At 38.6% G+C, this 16,146-nt stretch overlaps 1 protein-coding gene across 1 annotated transcript in view; it reads right to left on the bottom strand.

Moving 5' to 3' along the window:
• BDP1 (B double prime 1, subunit of RNA polymerase III transcription initiation factor IIIB) overlaps nucleotides 1–16,146 on the bottom strand; it is a 55,297-nt gene that overhangs the window by 37,615 nt on the left and 1,536 nt on the right. Inside the window, exons 2-12 of the mRNA XM_050328905.1 lie at nucleotides 11,869–12,421; nucleotides 11,165–11,271; nucleotides 10,090–10,149; nucleotides 9,607–9,747; nucleotides 8,603–8,736; nucleotides 7,519–7,613; nucleotides 6,884–6,938; nucleotides 6,052–6,195; nucleotides 4,197–4,478; nucleotides 3,696–3,870; nucleotides 2,537–2,696 (exon numbers count right to left, since the gene is read on the bottom strand). Coding sequence (XP_050184862.1) covers nucleotides 2,537–2,696; nucleotides 3,696–3,870; nucleotides 4,197–4,478; nucleotides 6,052–6,195; nucleotides 6,884–6,938; nucleotides 7,519–7,613; nucleotides 8,603–8,736; nucleotides 9,607–9,747; nucleotides 10,090–10,149; nucleotides 11,165–11,271; nucleotides 11,869–12,421 — 1,906 coding nt within the window. The remainder of the gene's footprint in view (nucleotides 1–2,536; nucleotides 2,697–3,695; nucleotides 3,871–4,196; nucleotides 4,479–6,051; nucleotides 6,196–6,883; nucleotides 6,939–7,518; nucleotides 7,614–8,602; nucleotides 8,737–9,606; nucleotides 9,748–10,089; nucleotides 10,150–11,164; nucleotides 11,272–11,868; nucleotides 12,422–16,146) is intronic.

Here is a 16,146-nt window from a genome sequence, read left to right as displayed (position 1 = left end):
AAGTGGCTCCCAACCAACTGCCTGGACCACAGTGAAAAAAACCTTCTCCCCTCCTTCCCCCTCTCTCGGACAGACCGAAAAGACTACACAAAATCAAAAGAACCCAAATCAAACTGAATTCCAAGTAACACACATTTATATTTAGAATTATATACAAGATATCACCCACAAGGAATCCCTCAAAAGGAAAAAAGAAAAGGGGAAAAAAAGGGAAAAAGGGACAAAACCCAAATACTTTCCTCTAGATAGCAGAGAACCGCACCAACAACCGCTGGCAGTATCTGCTTCTCAAGGCCCACCAGGCGCACTAGGCCTCATTCCTTCGCCTGGGTAGAATGACAGCAAAGAACCTTTGCCTTCAGTCCACCGGAAGACAGAGGGTGAGAGCTTCCTCTCCCTTCTTGTTTATACCCTTCGTTACATAAAAATTGTATGGAGTACTGGGAACATGGCCTTGGTTCCTTGGTTACAACCTGGGTACCAAGGAAGGCCTGGACTCAAAACCACTACAGTTGCCAAGGATGGAGACTCCACATTCTCTCTGGGCAGCCTGTGCCAATGCTTGGTACCTCTCACAGTGGAACTGTGTTTTCTGACACTCCAAAGGAATCTCCTTGTCTTCTGTTTTTTTGCCCATTGTCTCCTGTCCTGGCACAGGGCACCACTAGAAAAAGCCTGTCTCTGTCATGTTTGCATCCTCCCTTTAGGTTTTTAGGTAGCTATTGAAGATCCCCCCGAGCCTTCCCTCTAGGCTGAACCACTCCTGCTCTTTCAGCCTTCCATCCTCCAGGAGATGCTTCAATCCCTTCCCTGTCTTTAAGACTCTTTGACAGGCTGTGTCCAGCATGTCCATGTCTCTCCTACTGGGGAGCCCAGAACTGGTCAGTACTCCAGGAAATGCTCCTCCTAATGCAGCCCAGCTGTTTTATCAACCCTGAGACCCCCAGGAGCCCCAGGTTCTTTCCTGCAAAGCTGTTTTCCACCTGCTTGGCTCAAGCATGTGCTGCTGCCTTGGGTTGTTCCTCCCCAGGGGCAGGACTTTGCATCTTCCCTTGTGGAACTTCCTCAGGTTCTTGTCAGCCCCTTTCTCCCAGCCTCTCCCGGTCCCTCTGGATGCCAGCACACTCTTCTAGGGTCTCAGCAGATCTGTCTCATCTGTAGATTTGCTGAGGTTACACCCTGCCCCACCATCCAGATGATTCAGGAAGGTGTTGAATGCTGTTGAACAGGATTTGACACAGCATTGACCCACAGGGTACACTCTTGGTTACTGGTCTCCAACTGGACTTTGTACCATTTGTACAAACCTCTGAACCCAACACTTTGGTCAGTTTTTAGTGCACTTCCTTGTCTGCTCATCCAATCCATGTTTCATCAGCTCCCTTACAAGGATGTTAGTGGAGACAGTGTTGGACAGGGTTAGAAGCCTTACTGAAGTCAAGGTAGACACTCTTTACTGCTCTCCCTTTCTTTTGTACTTTCTTAGACAAAGAATGATCTTATGGGGAAAGTTTTTGGTAAGATATTAGGAAATTCTACATGTTAGTCTTTCCCTAAGGCAACAGGCAAGTTATTTGTTCTTTAGACTTTTAGATATGACATTCCAAAAATTACAATCAAGCTGGGATAGAATAATTATCAGGGGAATGGAACTTTCTCTGTATGAGGAGAAATGTAAAATTAAAACTTTTCACCTTGAAAACAATATTTTTTGAGAGAAGAAGAGATGGCATTATAAACAAGAATAGCTTGGAGATGATGAACAAGAATATCATAAAGAAGAACAGGAACCTAACAATGGAAGTATAGCGCATATTAAACTACCAGGCAGCATGCTTAAAACACTCCAAAGAATACCCTTTTTTAATTAAGTAAATAATTATTTCAGGTGTGGTATGCAATTCATCACAGAAGTACAGACAGATGCAAAAAAGCAGCTAGGCAAAGTCATGAGTAAGTGGTGTATCAAGGGCTTCAAAATAAACTAGACACAATCTCAGATGTTTCTAAACTGCTGGACCTGATCAGAACACAGCTGAAGAAATATCATTCAATCTTGGTCAAGTTTCCTGTATAACTTCTGGAACACCCAATGTTCCAGTACAGTGGACAAGAGTTTATAGAGGTTTCCACTCTGAGACAGAATGAACAACTTAATGCTCACCCCGCTCAAATCAGTTTCCAACATTGTACTAGTAAGCATATGGCAGCAAAATCCTGCTCCAAGGTTTAACTGTTCATATTGCACTGCTTCACTTCTGGATAATTAAACTGTTCTGCTATTCTCTTTGTCTGTGACATAGGTCAAGCATGCACAGTATACTCTCTGAACAAATTCAGGTTAACAGATAACCCATTAAACCCAGCCAAACTGATAATATCTCAATTTTGGTGATATTCTTAGAGCTGTTGACTTTTGTCCACCCAGTGGTGAAATCATCACAAAAACAACCAAAAAAAAGGCTTTGATTTACAAACCCACTTCTAATGATAATGGACAAGGTCTTGAGAAGGACTACATTAAAAATAAAAATACCTTTGTTTCTCTAGTTTCTTCAGATTGCCTTTCTTGGCTTCTAAACTTTGAAACTGGTAACTCTGAAATCTGACTTTCCTGAGATGTATCATCTCTCATATCTCCAGTTCTCGGTTTAGCTGATTCCATTTCTAATATAACATCACTGACATCTTCAAAGCTGAAATAAATAAAAGCATACAGGAACAATAGTGTATTTTTAGGGAAAAAAAGCTATTACTGTTTACAGATAGATCAAGTTACACAAAAAAACAATCCAATTTTGACATAAGTACTCGCCTTTCAGAGAATCTTACAAGTTTTAGTGATATTTGCAGAATAAGAGCTTTAAAACAACTTTCTACTTTTGCATTGCTACTATAAAATGATGTTGAAATCTGGTCTGATTATTCTAGACCAGATTGTTTTTAAAAACCAAACTTTAACATGAACATTGTATGAAGAAGCTTCTTTCCTCTTATCTTTTGGGACCATCTATACTGAGTTCAAAGGCAAAATAGCTGTTCCTTCACATGCTTCTAATGAGGTATTAAAGGACATTGTTATTTTATACAGATTCTCAGAACCTTTAACCACAATACAGCTAAAAACAACTAACATGCAAGACTCTCAAGTCACACTCACAGGTTCATAATGAATTTTTACATTTACTGCTTTCATGTACATCAAGTTTAATAAACAAACATTCACTTTCTTTGTAGTAAAAGTATGCCCAAAATTGAACCAAACAAAAGCTAGCCTCCCACGCAGATTCCGCATAAATAGTTGAAGTAACATTCCTTTTCCACATGAGTCATTTTTTTAAAAACAGCTGAACTTTTCAAGCATATAGCAACACTACTTAGCACCATTATCAAACAGTGCTTGAATAGAAGTATTAGGAGTTAGGATAAACCAATGGTCTTCCTAAACACTCAAAAAAAATGCAATCAGTTTTGGAAGTGACTTCATTATTGACGTACATCAATTTTGCAAGTGCAGCCCATCAGGGCAGAGAATATTTTGAGGGGTAAAACAAAAACAGCTTACTAAAACCCGAGACAGTTCTCAGAAACCGAAAACCTGCACACTCTGTGGCAGTTAACATGAATAAATAAAACCAATATTAAAACTTTTAACTCTTTTTTATTTAGCCTAAGCTTTCCATTATAAACATTACCTGCATAAATCAACACAATCTTCTCTCTCCATTTGGTCATTCACTGGTAAACAGGACTCTGATCTCTCTTCCTCTGTAACAGCGGTTTCATCTTGTTCTCCTTCAATAGCACAATCCAGTTCTTCTCTACAGGTAGTATGACTATCATTGCTTGTATCATGTACCACTTTTTTCCCTGATAATTAATAAGAATTAAATCAATTTGGACATTCTGCGAAACATCTTAGAATTCCAATTCTCAAATCCTAGCTGCAGTGAAGAAGAGTTAATTTAAAACTAAAAATCCCAGTAGAAAAAGACCAAGTGTTAAAATCTGAGATAACTGTTCTCAGCTAAATTAGCGTTTAGATTTAGTAAGAAAGCTGATATTGAAAGGCATTGTTCCACAACCTCGGAAGATACATCAGCAATAGAAATCAAAGAACAAACTCACATTTTTTGAAGTTCACAATGTCTTTATATAAAATTTATATTGAATGTTTGAGCATTTTTGCCTCTTACTTTTATTAGAGGATTTCCCTTCTTCAGCAATTTTTGAAGGGACAGATATTTCTTCTGGAATATTCTCTACCTCTTCTTCAAGATCATCTTTTCTCTTCTTCTTTCTCTTCTTTTTTGCTAATGCTTCTAACACAGTCTGTTCTTCTGCCTGTTCAGAAACGCCCAAAGATTCCTCATTCTCTTTCTCAGCCGTCACACCATCTCCTTCTGTTTCTTCATCAGAAATTATGGCTTCCTGAAGTTCATCTTGATCATTATCAGCTTCTGTGCTGGCAGCTTTTGCTGCTGAGACATTATGGTTCCTGGTTAATAGACTGGTGGAGTAACACACAGGTATTTTTACCAGCGACATCTTGTGTATTCATACATCACTGCCAATATACTTGCCAGACATATGAGCAGCACCATGAGAAGGCAGTCACTGACTTAACAGAAAAGCTTCAGCACAGATTAACTTGAACATTAAATGCAAAACACATTCTGTACACAGGACACTTCACAGGGGGAAAGTCAATATGGGATGTAAAGCAAACGCAGTAAATGTTACTGTTCCTGTGCTTTTTAGCGGGTTACACAGTCACATTTGGGTTCAGGGAAAACAGACACTGCTATTCCAGAAAGAACTATTGTATCTCTGCACAAAGAGGTGATGATGGTTGCAGAATATATGCCATGAAAAGGTAATTTTTTACCATGAAATATTTTGCAGTTGATTATACTTACTTACACAAGAAAGCTTAAATATTATCTAGCTAGTAACTGACAGGTTATTTTCTGGGTTTAATGAGATTCTAAAATTCTCCTTTCTACCATTTTAAGGGCACTTTGTCTTGATCCTGTGATTACGTAGAACATAAAACACCAAGAACCCTTTCTTGTCCTTTTCATTACTCTTAAAGGAACTTGTTCCCCTATAATTAAAAATCCAAAATGCAAGAGAAGTAGAAAAGCATACTCACATTGCTTTACACACTAAGTACCTTTAACCTACAATGTACAATAAACTGTACAAACAGAATTTCTCTATATGGTTGTAAGTCCTAACAGATGGGATATTTTACTTAATCAAATCAAAAAATCAAGGCTATAGAAAAGAGCAACTATTTCAACTTTAATTCTTAAACAGTGATTTTGTTTCCTAGCTAGCATCCCCTTTAAAAAGGTTGTTCACTTGTTTGTCACACAATACCACTTACAAAAGAATGGGTCCTTACAGAACAAACAAGTGAACAACCCCACAGAATTAGCACAGTGTTTATGAAATGGTGTCAGTATAACTGTTTTTAATCTAGGTACATGGGTGAAAGGTCCTTTCCCAGGTACTAAAGTAATAAGACACTATTACAATAATTAAACATAATCTGTATTTTGCACAGACAAGAAAGATAAAAGAACTTTTGTAAGACTCTCCGAAAAGAATCACACCCTTCAGATTTAGGAGGTCAAACTACTGTTAACAGACAAACAGAACCCTCAAAAAAGGAGGGTTTTAAATGTAAGACATATCTAAATTAAATCACAGAAGAGCTTGCCAAATATACAATTTTGGCTCAAGGATTCTACAGGTGAATTCATTAGCACCTCACAGAGATACTTATCAACTGGTAAATCAGAATGTCAGTGCTTCACATTGTGCAAGAGCACTGATTTCACTGCAGTCTCACATTTCTGCTGTTAGTAATTATTACTATCCCACACATCAGTAAACTATGCCTGAAAAGTTATACTAAGAAGCTAAGATCCTCTTGCCCCATCCAAAACAGAGAAGGAAAAGATTCCCTATGTGATCTTTCATCTAGCAGCACATTACTGACCACTGTTCTGTAATGCCATCTCAAGCATCCTTTTAAAGTACCTTTTGACTTCTTCCGAGGCCTTGGTGACTTCTTTTCCCTTGGCTTCTGGCTTTTAGCAGTCTTTTGCTTCCTCTTTTCCTCGTCTGCTAAGACCTTCTCAAGCAGCTGGGCAAAGAATTCAAAATCAAAGGGTCGTTTTTCTTCTATCAGATTAAAGCAAAGAAATAGAACGGAGTTCAAAGTTGATGATTTTTTTGAGTTTCAGCTTTGTAAAATGATCAGTGGTACATGACATGATATTAAAAAGCAACAGTTATATAAACAGAGAGTTCTTTTTCAAAATATTTTCTGTAACACTTGAGCAGGGACTAATGGGGATATAAAAGGTGACATGAATTATGGTAGATTGTTTTTAAAAAAAAAACAAAAAACAAAAAACAAATTATAAAACTAAGTAGTTCAGAAAACTTAAGACCTAACAAATACTCAAATTGTATCATAGTATCAAAAAATATATTAACATGCTGCTCTAGGATATATGTACCTCATTCAATCAACAGAAAAATTCTTAAAGAACTCTCAAAACAGTTTACAATAAATAACTGTGCTAGAAATTCCTATGAATCAGAATTATCTTCAACTGAATTTATATAGGAAAGTTTATATTAATCTTGTTAAGCAGACATCTAAAAAAGACAGAAAATAAACCTTGAGATTTTTACTGTGAACCATGCCTGTCATAAAAATCTAAGATTCCACAGTTTTTGGACTCACTTAAGAGCAAAAACTTTCTTATAATTACTTCAAGCAAGGCAAAGCACAAAAATTACTGTGAAAAGAGACTACCATTTAATGACTCATTGTAGGGTGGGGTACATTTACTTTACTTACTGAAAGCTTTGTCTATTCTCCATCCATTAGCTTTCTCCTCACGTTTGAACTTGTTCTAAAAGCAAACATACAGTTGTCTTTTTCATTAAGACAGAAATGCAATAGTATGTTATACAAAATGGCAGATCAAGATAAGCCTTCAATGCAAGCCAACTAAAGCTGTTGAATTTACATACACTCACAGAACAAAAGGTTGTAATTATTTTTAAAATGTAAAATCTGCCACCAGTAGATATCACCAGTTACACTTCTTTTATTACTTTCAACACCTTTGTCCTGACTTTCAACCTGAGCAAGGTTTGAAATATCACGGACTTTCCCAGCTGTATGCCACAAAAGAAACAAGGAAGACCCCCACCAAACAGCCACTAATGCTTATCAGCACTCTTCATTCAAAATAAAGACAAACTGTGTCTAACTATGTTAGATTTACTAGATACACGGATGGAAATTCAACCAGCCAATTAATGTTTCAGACACTTACAACCTCTTGAAACAGGTATTAGAGGAAGCATTACTACAGAGACAGTAGCATCAAAATTATCCTTATTAACAGAGGAAGCATGGAATGCAAATGAGAAAAAGAAACATAAAACCAGATGTTTAATTGTTTTATTGAGTGCTTTAATTTTTACCTTAATTTCTGCTCTGGCTCTGTGAGGAAACAGCCGCCCAATCAAGGAGAAGTCTGTTCCCACCATGCTGATAGCTAAAAAGAACATATCTGTTTCTAGAGAAATAAAAATAAGAAAAAAAAAATCATACACATTTAAGTATTTACTAAACCACTCTTCTTGCTATCAGAAATAAAAACACCTTGTAAACTTAATGCCATGAGATCAGTAACTTCAAGGTTATCTACTGTAGGTGCAAGTCCAGGTGAGCTGGAGTATGTGTGTTATTTTACCTACGTACCTCTAGTAACACCTGCTGAATGAACTGTTGACAGAAAGAATTGTCTAATCTGTTAAAACTGCAGGGTCTGAAATACATTTTGTAAAGCCAGAAAATCAAAGCTAACCAATCCCCAAATTGTCAATGTCCATTTTTATTGTGAACACAAGCACAAACAGAAATCAGAAAAACACCACATAAAACACCACTGTTACTTAACAGGAAAAGAGTGCACAGTCAATTCTTTCTGAAAGGAGCATAGTGAATTCTGAAGCTAAATTTTTCCATCTACACGTGTAAAAAGTCCTTCTCAACTGTAAGAAGTCTTACATGGTGTTGTCAGCCTAGAGATAATAATCAATTCACAGTGGGAGTAATAAAAAACCCACAACCCACCCACTCATAAGAACAGGGGTCTATTTGCACTGAAATCAGTCCAGAGATACCTTCTATGACTAACTCCTGCCCAGGCTGGAATAATCAAATTAAGAAGTACTAACTGTTCTATATAGAGCTCATATAACTGTACACCAGAATCCAAAACTATGCTTTTGATAAAGCAGACTAGCATTTTTCATCATCTAAACATCCATGACAGAAAAAGTGACAGGTAGCCTATGTATCATAAAGCACTGGATTTCTTAAAAATGTCAATTTTCACAGTAAATATCATAGCTCTTCTTAATGTAGGAGTTGGGAGGGTTGACACTACATGACACATAAGTAGACCCATTTACTCCACTGGGGAAAAAAAGAGTATAAAGCATAGGTGGAAAACTAAGACTTCTCTGCAGACTTGAAATTTCAGGCCAAAAATATACTCACCTTTATTTGACCATGGTTTTGTGTAAAAACTTTTCCTGAAGCTGGAATATGTAGTTGTAGAGCCACGCTCAAAGATAGGATCATTTTCTTCTACAACACATGGACCTTTCGTTCTTAGAACTTCTACAGTTAAGCTGGAAAAGCAAACACACAAAGCAACTTATCTGAAAATATTGCTAAGAAGACACATAGTAGATGTTTATAAGACAGATATTCAAAGTTTTCATGGCACAAGTGAGCATTTGTACTTTGTAATTAACTTTAATAATTACATTAACATGTATTTTAATGGGAGCATGCAGCTGGAAACCACTACCCTACTCAGACTGTGAAAGTAAATTTGCTTTTTCTTTTTTAAAAGCTATAGTACAGACATAATAAAGTATCTAAAAAAAAAAAGACTTCTTAACATTCAAGAAATTTATTTTGCAAAACCATAAGAGCCTCCCAATATCCTTCTAGAATGCTTTCAAATTCTTTTACCAGGCCTGTTCTACCCTTTGACTAAATCTCATGCTAATAATACTTTTGTGGAACTCAATAATTCAATAATCTACTTTTAAGAAGTCATATGCTAAGCAGAGTTTCTGAAAACACTGACAGAACAAAGTAGCAACATGCAAGATGCAAAGCTGGAGCAAATCATACTGAAAACCAAGTAACAGTAAGCAGTTACATGTTAACTCTAAGAAACAAAACGTCAGCTAAATAGAAGACATTTGAAAGTTTGACAAGTCCCCCGTGTTCATTCCCCATAATGAAATACATCTTCCTCTTTATCTCCTTCTCCAAAAACACTTCTTCTAGAGTCTGCCACTGCTGAGCTGCAGAGAACTGCTGCTCCTATTTTGCCACATATTTGCACTGTCTCCTAAGTGCATCTCAACTCTAAACACATAAATACACTCCTGCTTGCTCCAGGCCAAAGTAGAACTGTTCTCTATCCCCCAACTAAGCTGCAATGCAGTATGTACTATCCATGACACAGGCACAGGATTTGTTACCTTTCTTCATCCAGAATAATTGAACCATCTTCTGCTACTTTCACACGAGGAACTAGAAGTGGGCCATCCTGACTCTCCTCCCCATTCTCTTCTTCTTCCTCCTCCTCTTCTTCATGATCAAGAGTACTTTTCTCCTCCTGTCTACAATTTTTAAGACAGGGAGGAAAAAAAAGTTTTGAATTGCTGCTCAGTATGCCAGACATACAACAATTTAATGAACCACTCAGCAATGCAACACATCAACAAGTTAGTCAATACACAAACTCTGAAACCTGCTTTTCATTCTATTGTAAAATGGAAATATGTAAAAATGTAATACTGAAAGAAAATGTTATTTAACCAGCCTACATTCCCAAATTACAATTTCTTATAAACAAGGGCTGTGATACTGAAACATTAAAAAAATAGACTTACACTGTATTACCACAGAAATGTGGGGTTTTTTAACACCAGAAAATTTTTGACTACACCACCAAGACTTACCCTCTCATTTGACTCAGTGTAGAATTTTTTTCTGTTCTCTTTTCTTCTGCCAATGAAGACCTGGAATTTCATAAAAAGCTTGAGATGATTGTTTATACAGATACATTTCTGCTTGATTCTACAAACCTGGCTTTTACCAGATAATGGGAAAAAAAACACAAAGCTATTTTTTTTTTGGTCCATTCTTTGTATCACATCTAGACTTAAATTTAACTAAACAACCACTTAATGCCTAATGAATTTTGCTCCTTCTTGTGCCAGTAAGGACGAAAAAGACATTTCAAGCAGTAATCCATTGTAAGAGTACAGGGAATATAAGAGTATCTTGCTCATTACCTCCTGAAGGACTACTCAGTGTAAAAGAAAAAATAATAAGGAAAATGATCAATAAAACACCTAAACACACAAACATTAACAAGCAGGTGATAACAGACAGTACCAGAAAACTCATCAGCTACCAAGGCAAAGAACAGGATTTGGATAACCATACTTGTATTTAAGTTATTGCTTTTGGCAGCTGCAGGAAAAAGGCCCTGCTTTGCCTGTGGCAGTCTGTGCAGCCAGCTGCATTAGTGCTCCCTGTCTCTGTGCACCTCTGGGATGCTCACTCAGCCTTGCTGCTGGTGAACATGTAAATAGAACAGCAGCTACATCCATCCAGACATAATATAAAGACCTCGCAGGTCTTGCAGTGCATTTTGCACTTCAGCACCTGGAAGGAGAAATGCTTGGCTTCCTGAGTCCACTAGACCTGGCAGGCAATCATAACATCCCTAGCAGCCATAACTAAAAATCTCACAGCAGGTAATTGGAAAAAAAAAAAATTAATTCTACTATTCTGTATTTCTCCAGAGATAAATTAATACTTGGGACAGGTTCATGTTTGTGTATTTCAACAAGTACCCTAAGCTCCATTCTCATTTCTGTATGAGGACCAAGTAGATGTGAAATGTCTAGAAGTTTTTGTTACCATTACAACAACACTGCATCTGTGCTAATACTCCAGATTTAAGTATTAGACAGGTAGAAAAATAATTCAGCCTAAGGAGAGAGAAGAAGAAGAAGTCATACTTACTTCATAGGATTGTTTTCCGGCAGATAGTATATCAGGTCTCTCATGGTCATTTTAGAACGATCTGGTGGAGAACGCCCTTCAATTATTGGAGGCCTGTGTTTCAACTTCTTCCATAGCAAAAATAAAAACAAACCCACTTAGATTCACCCTGGAAGTACTTTATATTTCACAAATTAATATTTGTGTTTGTTTATAAACCCCATTCAGGGAGCTCTGTTGTTAACACACACCTCCAAGGACCAAAATAAGATTATATTAAAAGTGTCCCTTTGTCAGGAGGGCAGAGACACCCTTTCAAAGAAATTAAGTAAGTTAAAAGTTATTCAAAATTACAGAACTCTGACAATGATCCACTCAAAAGAATATGAGAAATACCAAATGCAAGCTTCTTACAGCACACTTCTCTACTTTAGTACCAACTGTGAAACTTTAAAATTGGAATGCTGACTATAAAATAATACTAGGTGTAATGTCAAAAAGATCTACGGGTCAAATGAAGCAATACACAATTTCTGGTGAAATTAATATTGTTAGTGGACAAAGTTCTACTACTACTCCTTCTAAACAGAATAAATGCATCACAGACTACTACACTGAGCAGCTGACGTCCACCAGAAAACACTGTCACAAAGAGGTGATGTACGCCAGGTGAATCACACGCCCTGCCCTTTACAGACCAGCACTGCTCAACACAGAGGCCTTACCATCCGCTCTTTCTTCAGCTCCTCTTTAAGCATTTCTCTCAACTTCCGAGCCTTGAGGATCCTCTCACGGTCAGAACACATTCGTTTGTCTTTTTCAGGAGAAGGTTTCGCAGGCAGCTTTTCCTCCTGTGTTTGTGATCTTTCCTGTGTTGGTCTCTCCTTGAGGGGAGAGGGTACATTCTTCTGCAAACTATCCTCATTTTTCTGAGCAGCTACACCTACAGATTGCTCTTTATTCACCGATTTTTTTAGTGGTGAAAACTGTGGCACTTGTGGCACAGGTGTTTTCTTCTCAGGAAGCACGGGAGACTTTAAAGAGCTTTCAACACTATTCTTTTCTGACATGGGGGAATCCTTCTGAAGTGAAACACTGCCATCAGGAGCCTGTGCTGTTCGCCTCTGCAGTTTTGGTGCAGAACGCAGAGCAGATGAAGGTCCAGCTCTGGGTTTGACAAGATTTGGCATGGTGGAGATCCGTTTTCTTCTCTGTGTAGGCATCTCTGCAGGTTTACTACCTTCCGCAGCATCACTGGAACCATCAGCCTTGTCATCGCTGGAAAATTTAAGAGATTACCCTAAAGTACTTTATGGTGACAGATTTTTTACTCTTACTTTCAGGGTATGTTTATGGGCCAATCAGTATAAGCCCTGTGCTACAGGAAAATTGTTATACACAGAAAAAACCACACTAGAATCAACCTGTAGCTGGTACTTCTTCATAAACTAATCAGCTATAAGAACTGGCATATTATTTTCTAATATTAATTACTCATCAACTAGCCTGCAACAGTAACATGTCCTCACCTCCCACTTCTTTTTTTTGGAAGGCTCTCTCTTTTGAGCTAAAAATACCACTACAATAAAGCTCTGTAACAAACAACCCACATAACACAGGTGATATATTAAAAACATTTTAATGAAGCTGTATGCAACAAGCAGTTTGATGATTTTTATTACAACAAATGTTAACATTCCTCTCACATACCCATTTGCAAGCAGATGACATGTAAACTGTGAATTCCAGAAAAACTTTGGCAGTCAAACTGGTTGCTGCTTACACTTAACATGCCAACAACTCTTAGCTTCCCTGGAAAGCTTTCTTATAGAAGTACTTTTCCCACCATTTATGCCGAAATCATTTTCAAAGTGCAAGTAAAATTGCCAACAATTACGATCTTCCCAAATCCGCTGACTCCTCCAGAGTTCAGCTTCGTGGCTGTTGCTCACAGTAAGACTGCAGTAAAATTATAACTGAGTCATAAAGAGGGTTTTTTTTAATTTTGCATTGGAACTATGCCCTGCTTCTGTATACGAGGACAACCACACCCATAGTTCACTTAGACATTTTCAAAAATGGTCAGGTACAAATTTCAAAAATGCCTTTCAGGGAATGTAAGGAAAACACAAACATACTGAGAAACTCTTCTGAATGCTCTCCAGCTATTACCTGTGATTCAGGCAAATGCTGCAACATAACGTGTTTGCATTTAGCAGCCTCTGTTAAATGGCTGAATCAATTTGTCCCACACTGTGAGTTCATGCACATTTCTAGTACACATAACACCCTTGTGCAAGGAATTTAGAGGGCTTATCACATGGTGCCTGTCTGTCTGTTTTGAACGAGATCCTTGCAAGTTCCTTTCAACAACCTCATTTCTTTGTACAGCAGGAGACAGTGGAGAGTAATTCTCTCCTTCTCCATACCACCTGTGTTTTGTGGAGTTTTTAGTCAGTGCCACATTGGATTTCTGAATAGTATGAAAAAATTAAGAATTATCTTATGCTTTGAAATTTTTCACTTCCCTGATAATTAACAAAACCCATTCAGCATACAGAAAACAAAACAAGGTAAAGTAACCAATACTACAGACACAGATTTCAGCAGCTGTGAAGGAATGCTGTAATTTGGAAGAATAAATATGCAAGACATTTTTACACTTACCTTTACTTTTCTTGCACACTACACAACACACACATTGTGTTATATGTCATCAAATACCTCACCCAGGAAATCAAATCGTGGGACTTCCTTCAAATTCACTCTTCCTCAGAGACACCCAGGCAGCCAATTTCTAAAATGCATCACCTAGGGAGGTATCTAGAGTTCCCCAAAAAAGCTAACACTGTTTGCTCTGCAAAAAATCCCAATTTTTTGTCTCCTACTTGGTTGTTGTACATCTTCAAAAGCAACCAAGAACTTTAAGAGCCAGCTTTTTAGTGGAACTTGGGGTGACCAAACATGGCAAGGAAGGGTAATTTAGAACTCTCACTCGTGCCTTTTCTGCTTGCTCCCAGGACTATAAGTTCCCTTGGGATTCTCCCAGCATTTCAAGTTGGATACCACCTTCTCTGTCCAGCTGAGTTGTGGAACCCACCATAGTTCTCCAGTGGTTCACAGGTCTCTTCTTCTAAGAGGAACATTTTCCAAATCCTCACTTCTCCAAAGAAGCTCACCCTTAGACATCCCACACCTTCCAAAGTGTTGTCAAACTGAAGAGGTTTGCACACCACATTCAACATGAACAATTTTAAAACACTTTTATATCTCTTACAACTGCTCTATTTTTTTTAACAGAAGGGCATGGTTTTGTGGATTTGTAAGCTCGGGTGTTTTTCGAATTTATTAAGAAAAATATTTGATGTGCCCATTATTTAGAATCACAGAATATCCTGACATAGAAGGGACCCATAAGGATCATCAAAGTTCAGCTCCTGGCCCTGCACAGGACCATCCCCAAGAGTCACACCACGGGCCTGAGAGCTTCTTGAATGGTCAGGCTTGGCGTTGTGATCACTCCTCTGGGGTCTGTTCCAGTGAACCACCCTTTGGGTGAAAAACATTTTCCTGATATACAACCTGACTCAGTTTTATGGTGTTTCCTCAGGTCTGTCACTGGTCACCACAGAGAAGAGATCAGTGCCTGCCCCTCCTCTTCCCATCACAAGGAAGTTTTAACTGCCATGAGCTCTCCCCTCAGTCTGCTCTTCTCCAGGATGAACAGACCAAGTGACCTCAGCCACTCCTCATACAACTTCTCCTCCAGATCCTTCACCACCCTTGCCCTCCCTTGGACACTCTCTAATAGCTCAATATCTTAGTTACACTGTGATGCCCAAACTGCACACAATATTCAAGGTGAGGCTGCCCCAGGTCAGAGCAGAGCGGGACAATCCCCTCCCTGGCTCAGCTGGCGATGCTTTGCCTGATGCCCCCCAGGACAGGGTTGGCCCTCCTGGCTGCCAGGGCACTGCTGACTCACATTCAACCTGCCATCCACCAGGACCCCCAGGGCCCTTTCCTGGCACTGCTTTCCAGCATCTCATTGCACAGTCTGTCTGTATATCCAGGGTTGCCTCATCCCAGGGGCAGAATCCAGCACTTCCCCCTGTTGAACTTCATCTGTTGGTGATTGCCCAGTCCTCAATCTGCCAAGGTCTCTCTGCAGGGCCTCCCTGCCTGTGAGGGTGTCAGCAGCTCCTCACAGTTTTGTGTCATCTGCAAACGTGCTCTGTATCCCTTCCAGTCCTCTGTCCAAGTCATTAATGAAGGTGTTGAAGAGCACAGGGCCCAACATGGAGCCCTGTGGAACCCACCAGTGACAGGTCACCAGTCTGATGTCACCCCATTCACTGTTACCCTCTGTGTTCAACCCGTGAGCCAATTGCTCACCCACCACATGGTGTGTTTATCCAGCTGTGTGCTGGACAGTTTGTGCAGAAGGATCCTGTGAGAGACAGTAGTGAAGGTTTTACTGAGATCCAAAAAGATTACACCACCTGGCTTCCCTTGATCAACTGGGTGGGTCACCGTGTCATAAGGTTATATGGCAAAGGTGTGATCAGAGTGCCTTTCAGAACGGTACCAGTACCTAATTTTCAAACCTGACGTTATATTCCAATGAAGCACTGGTTACATTACAAATACAAAAGTCTTTAATAAATCTCCTGAATCAGCAACAGTATCGCAAAAGTGAAAAATACTGAGAATATTTTCATTTAAGAACAAAGCATCAGATAGGAAAAGATCCAGTAACATAATCTTTGTAACACATGAATTTTATAAATAAAACCTCAAAGAAAAACATCCTTAACGCACAATGCAAAAGAAGGGAAGATGTAAGATACAAGCTGAAAAAGAGGCAGCATGGGTTTCCTAAAGACATGCCATGCCAACTACTTTGATATCAGAGTTTCTAGTCACAAGAAACAGAAGACTGAAAGACCTTTTCACACTAATATAAAGGACAAGCTTCAACCAAAAGAACAGAAGTATACATG

This window comes from Myiozetetes cayanensis, unplaced genomic scaffold (assembly GCF_022539395.1).
Source record: "Myiozetetes cayanensis isolate MyiCay16 unplaced genomic scaffold, myiCay2020 scf4, whole genome shotgun sequence".
Lineage (NCBI taxonomy): Eukaryota > Metazoa > Chordata > Aves > Passeriformes > Tyrannidae > Myiozetetes > Myiozetetes cayanensis.
This window is presented reverse-complemented; position numbering and strand designations above follow the sequence as displayed.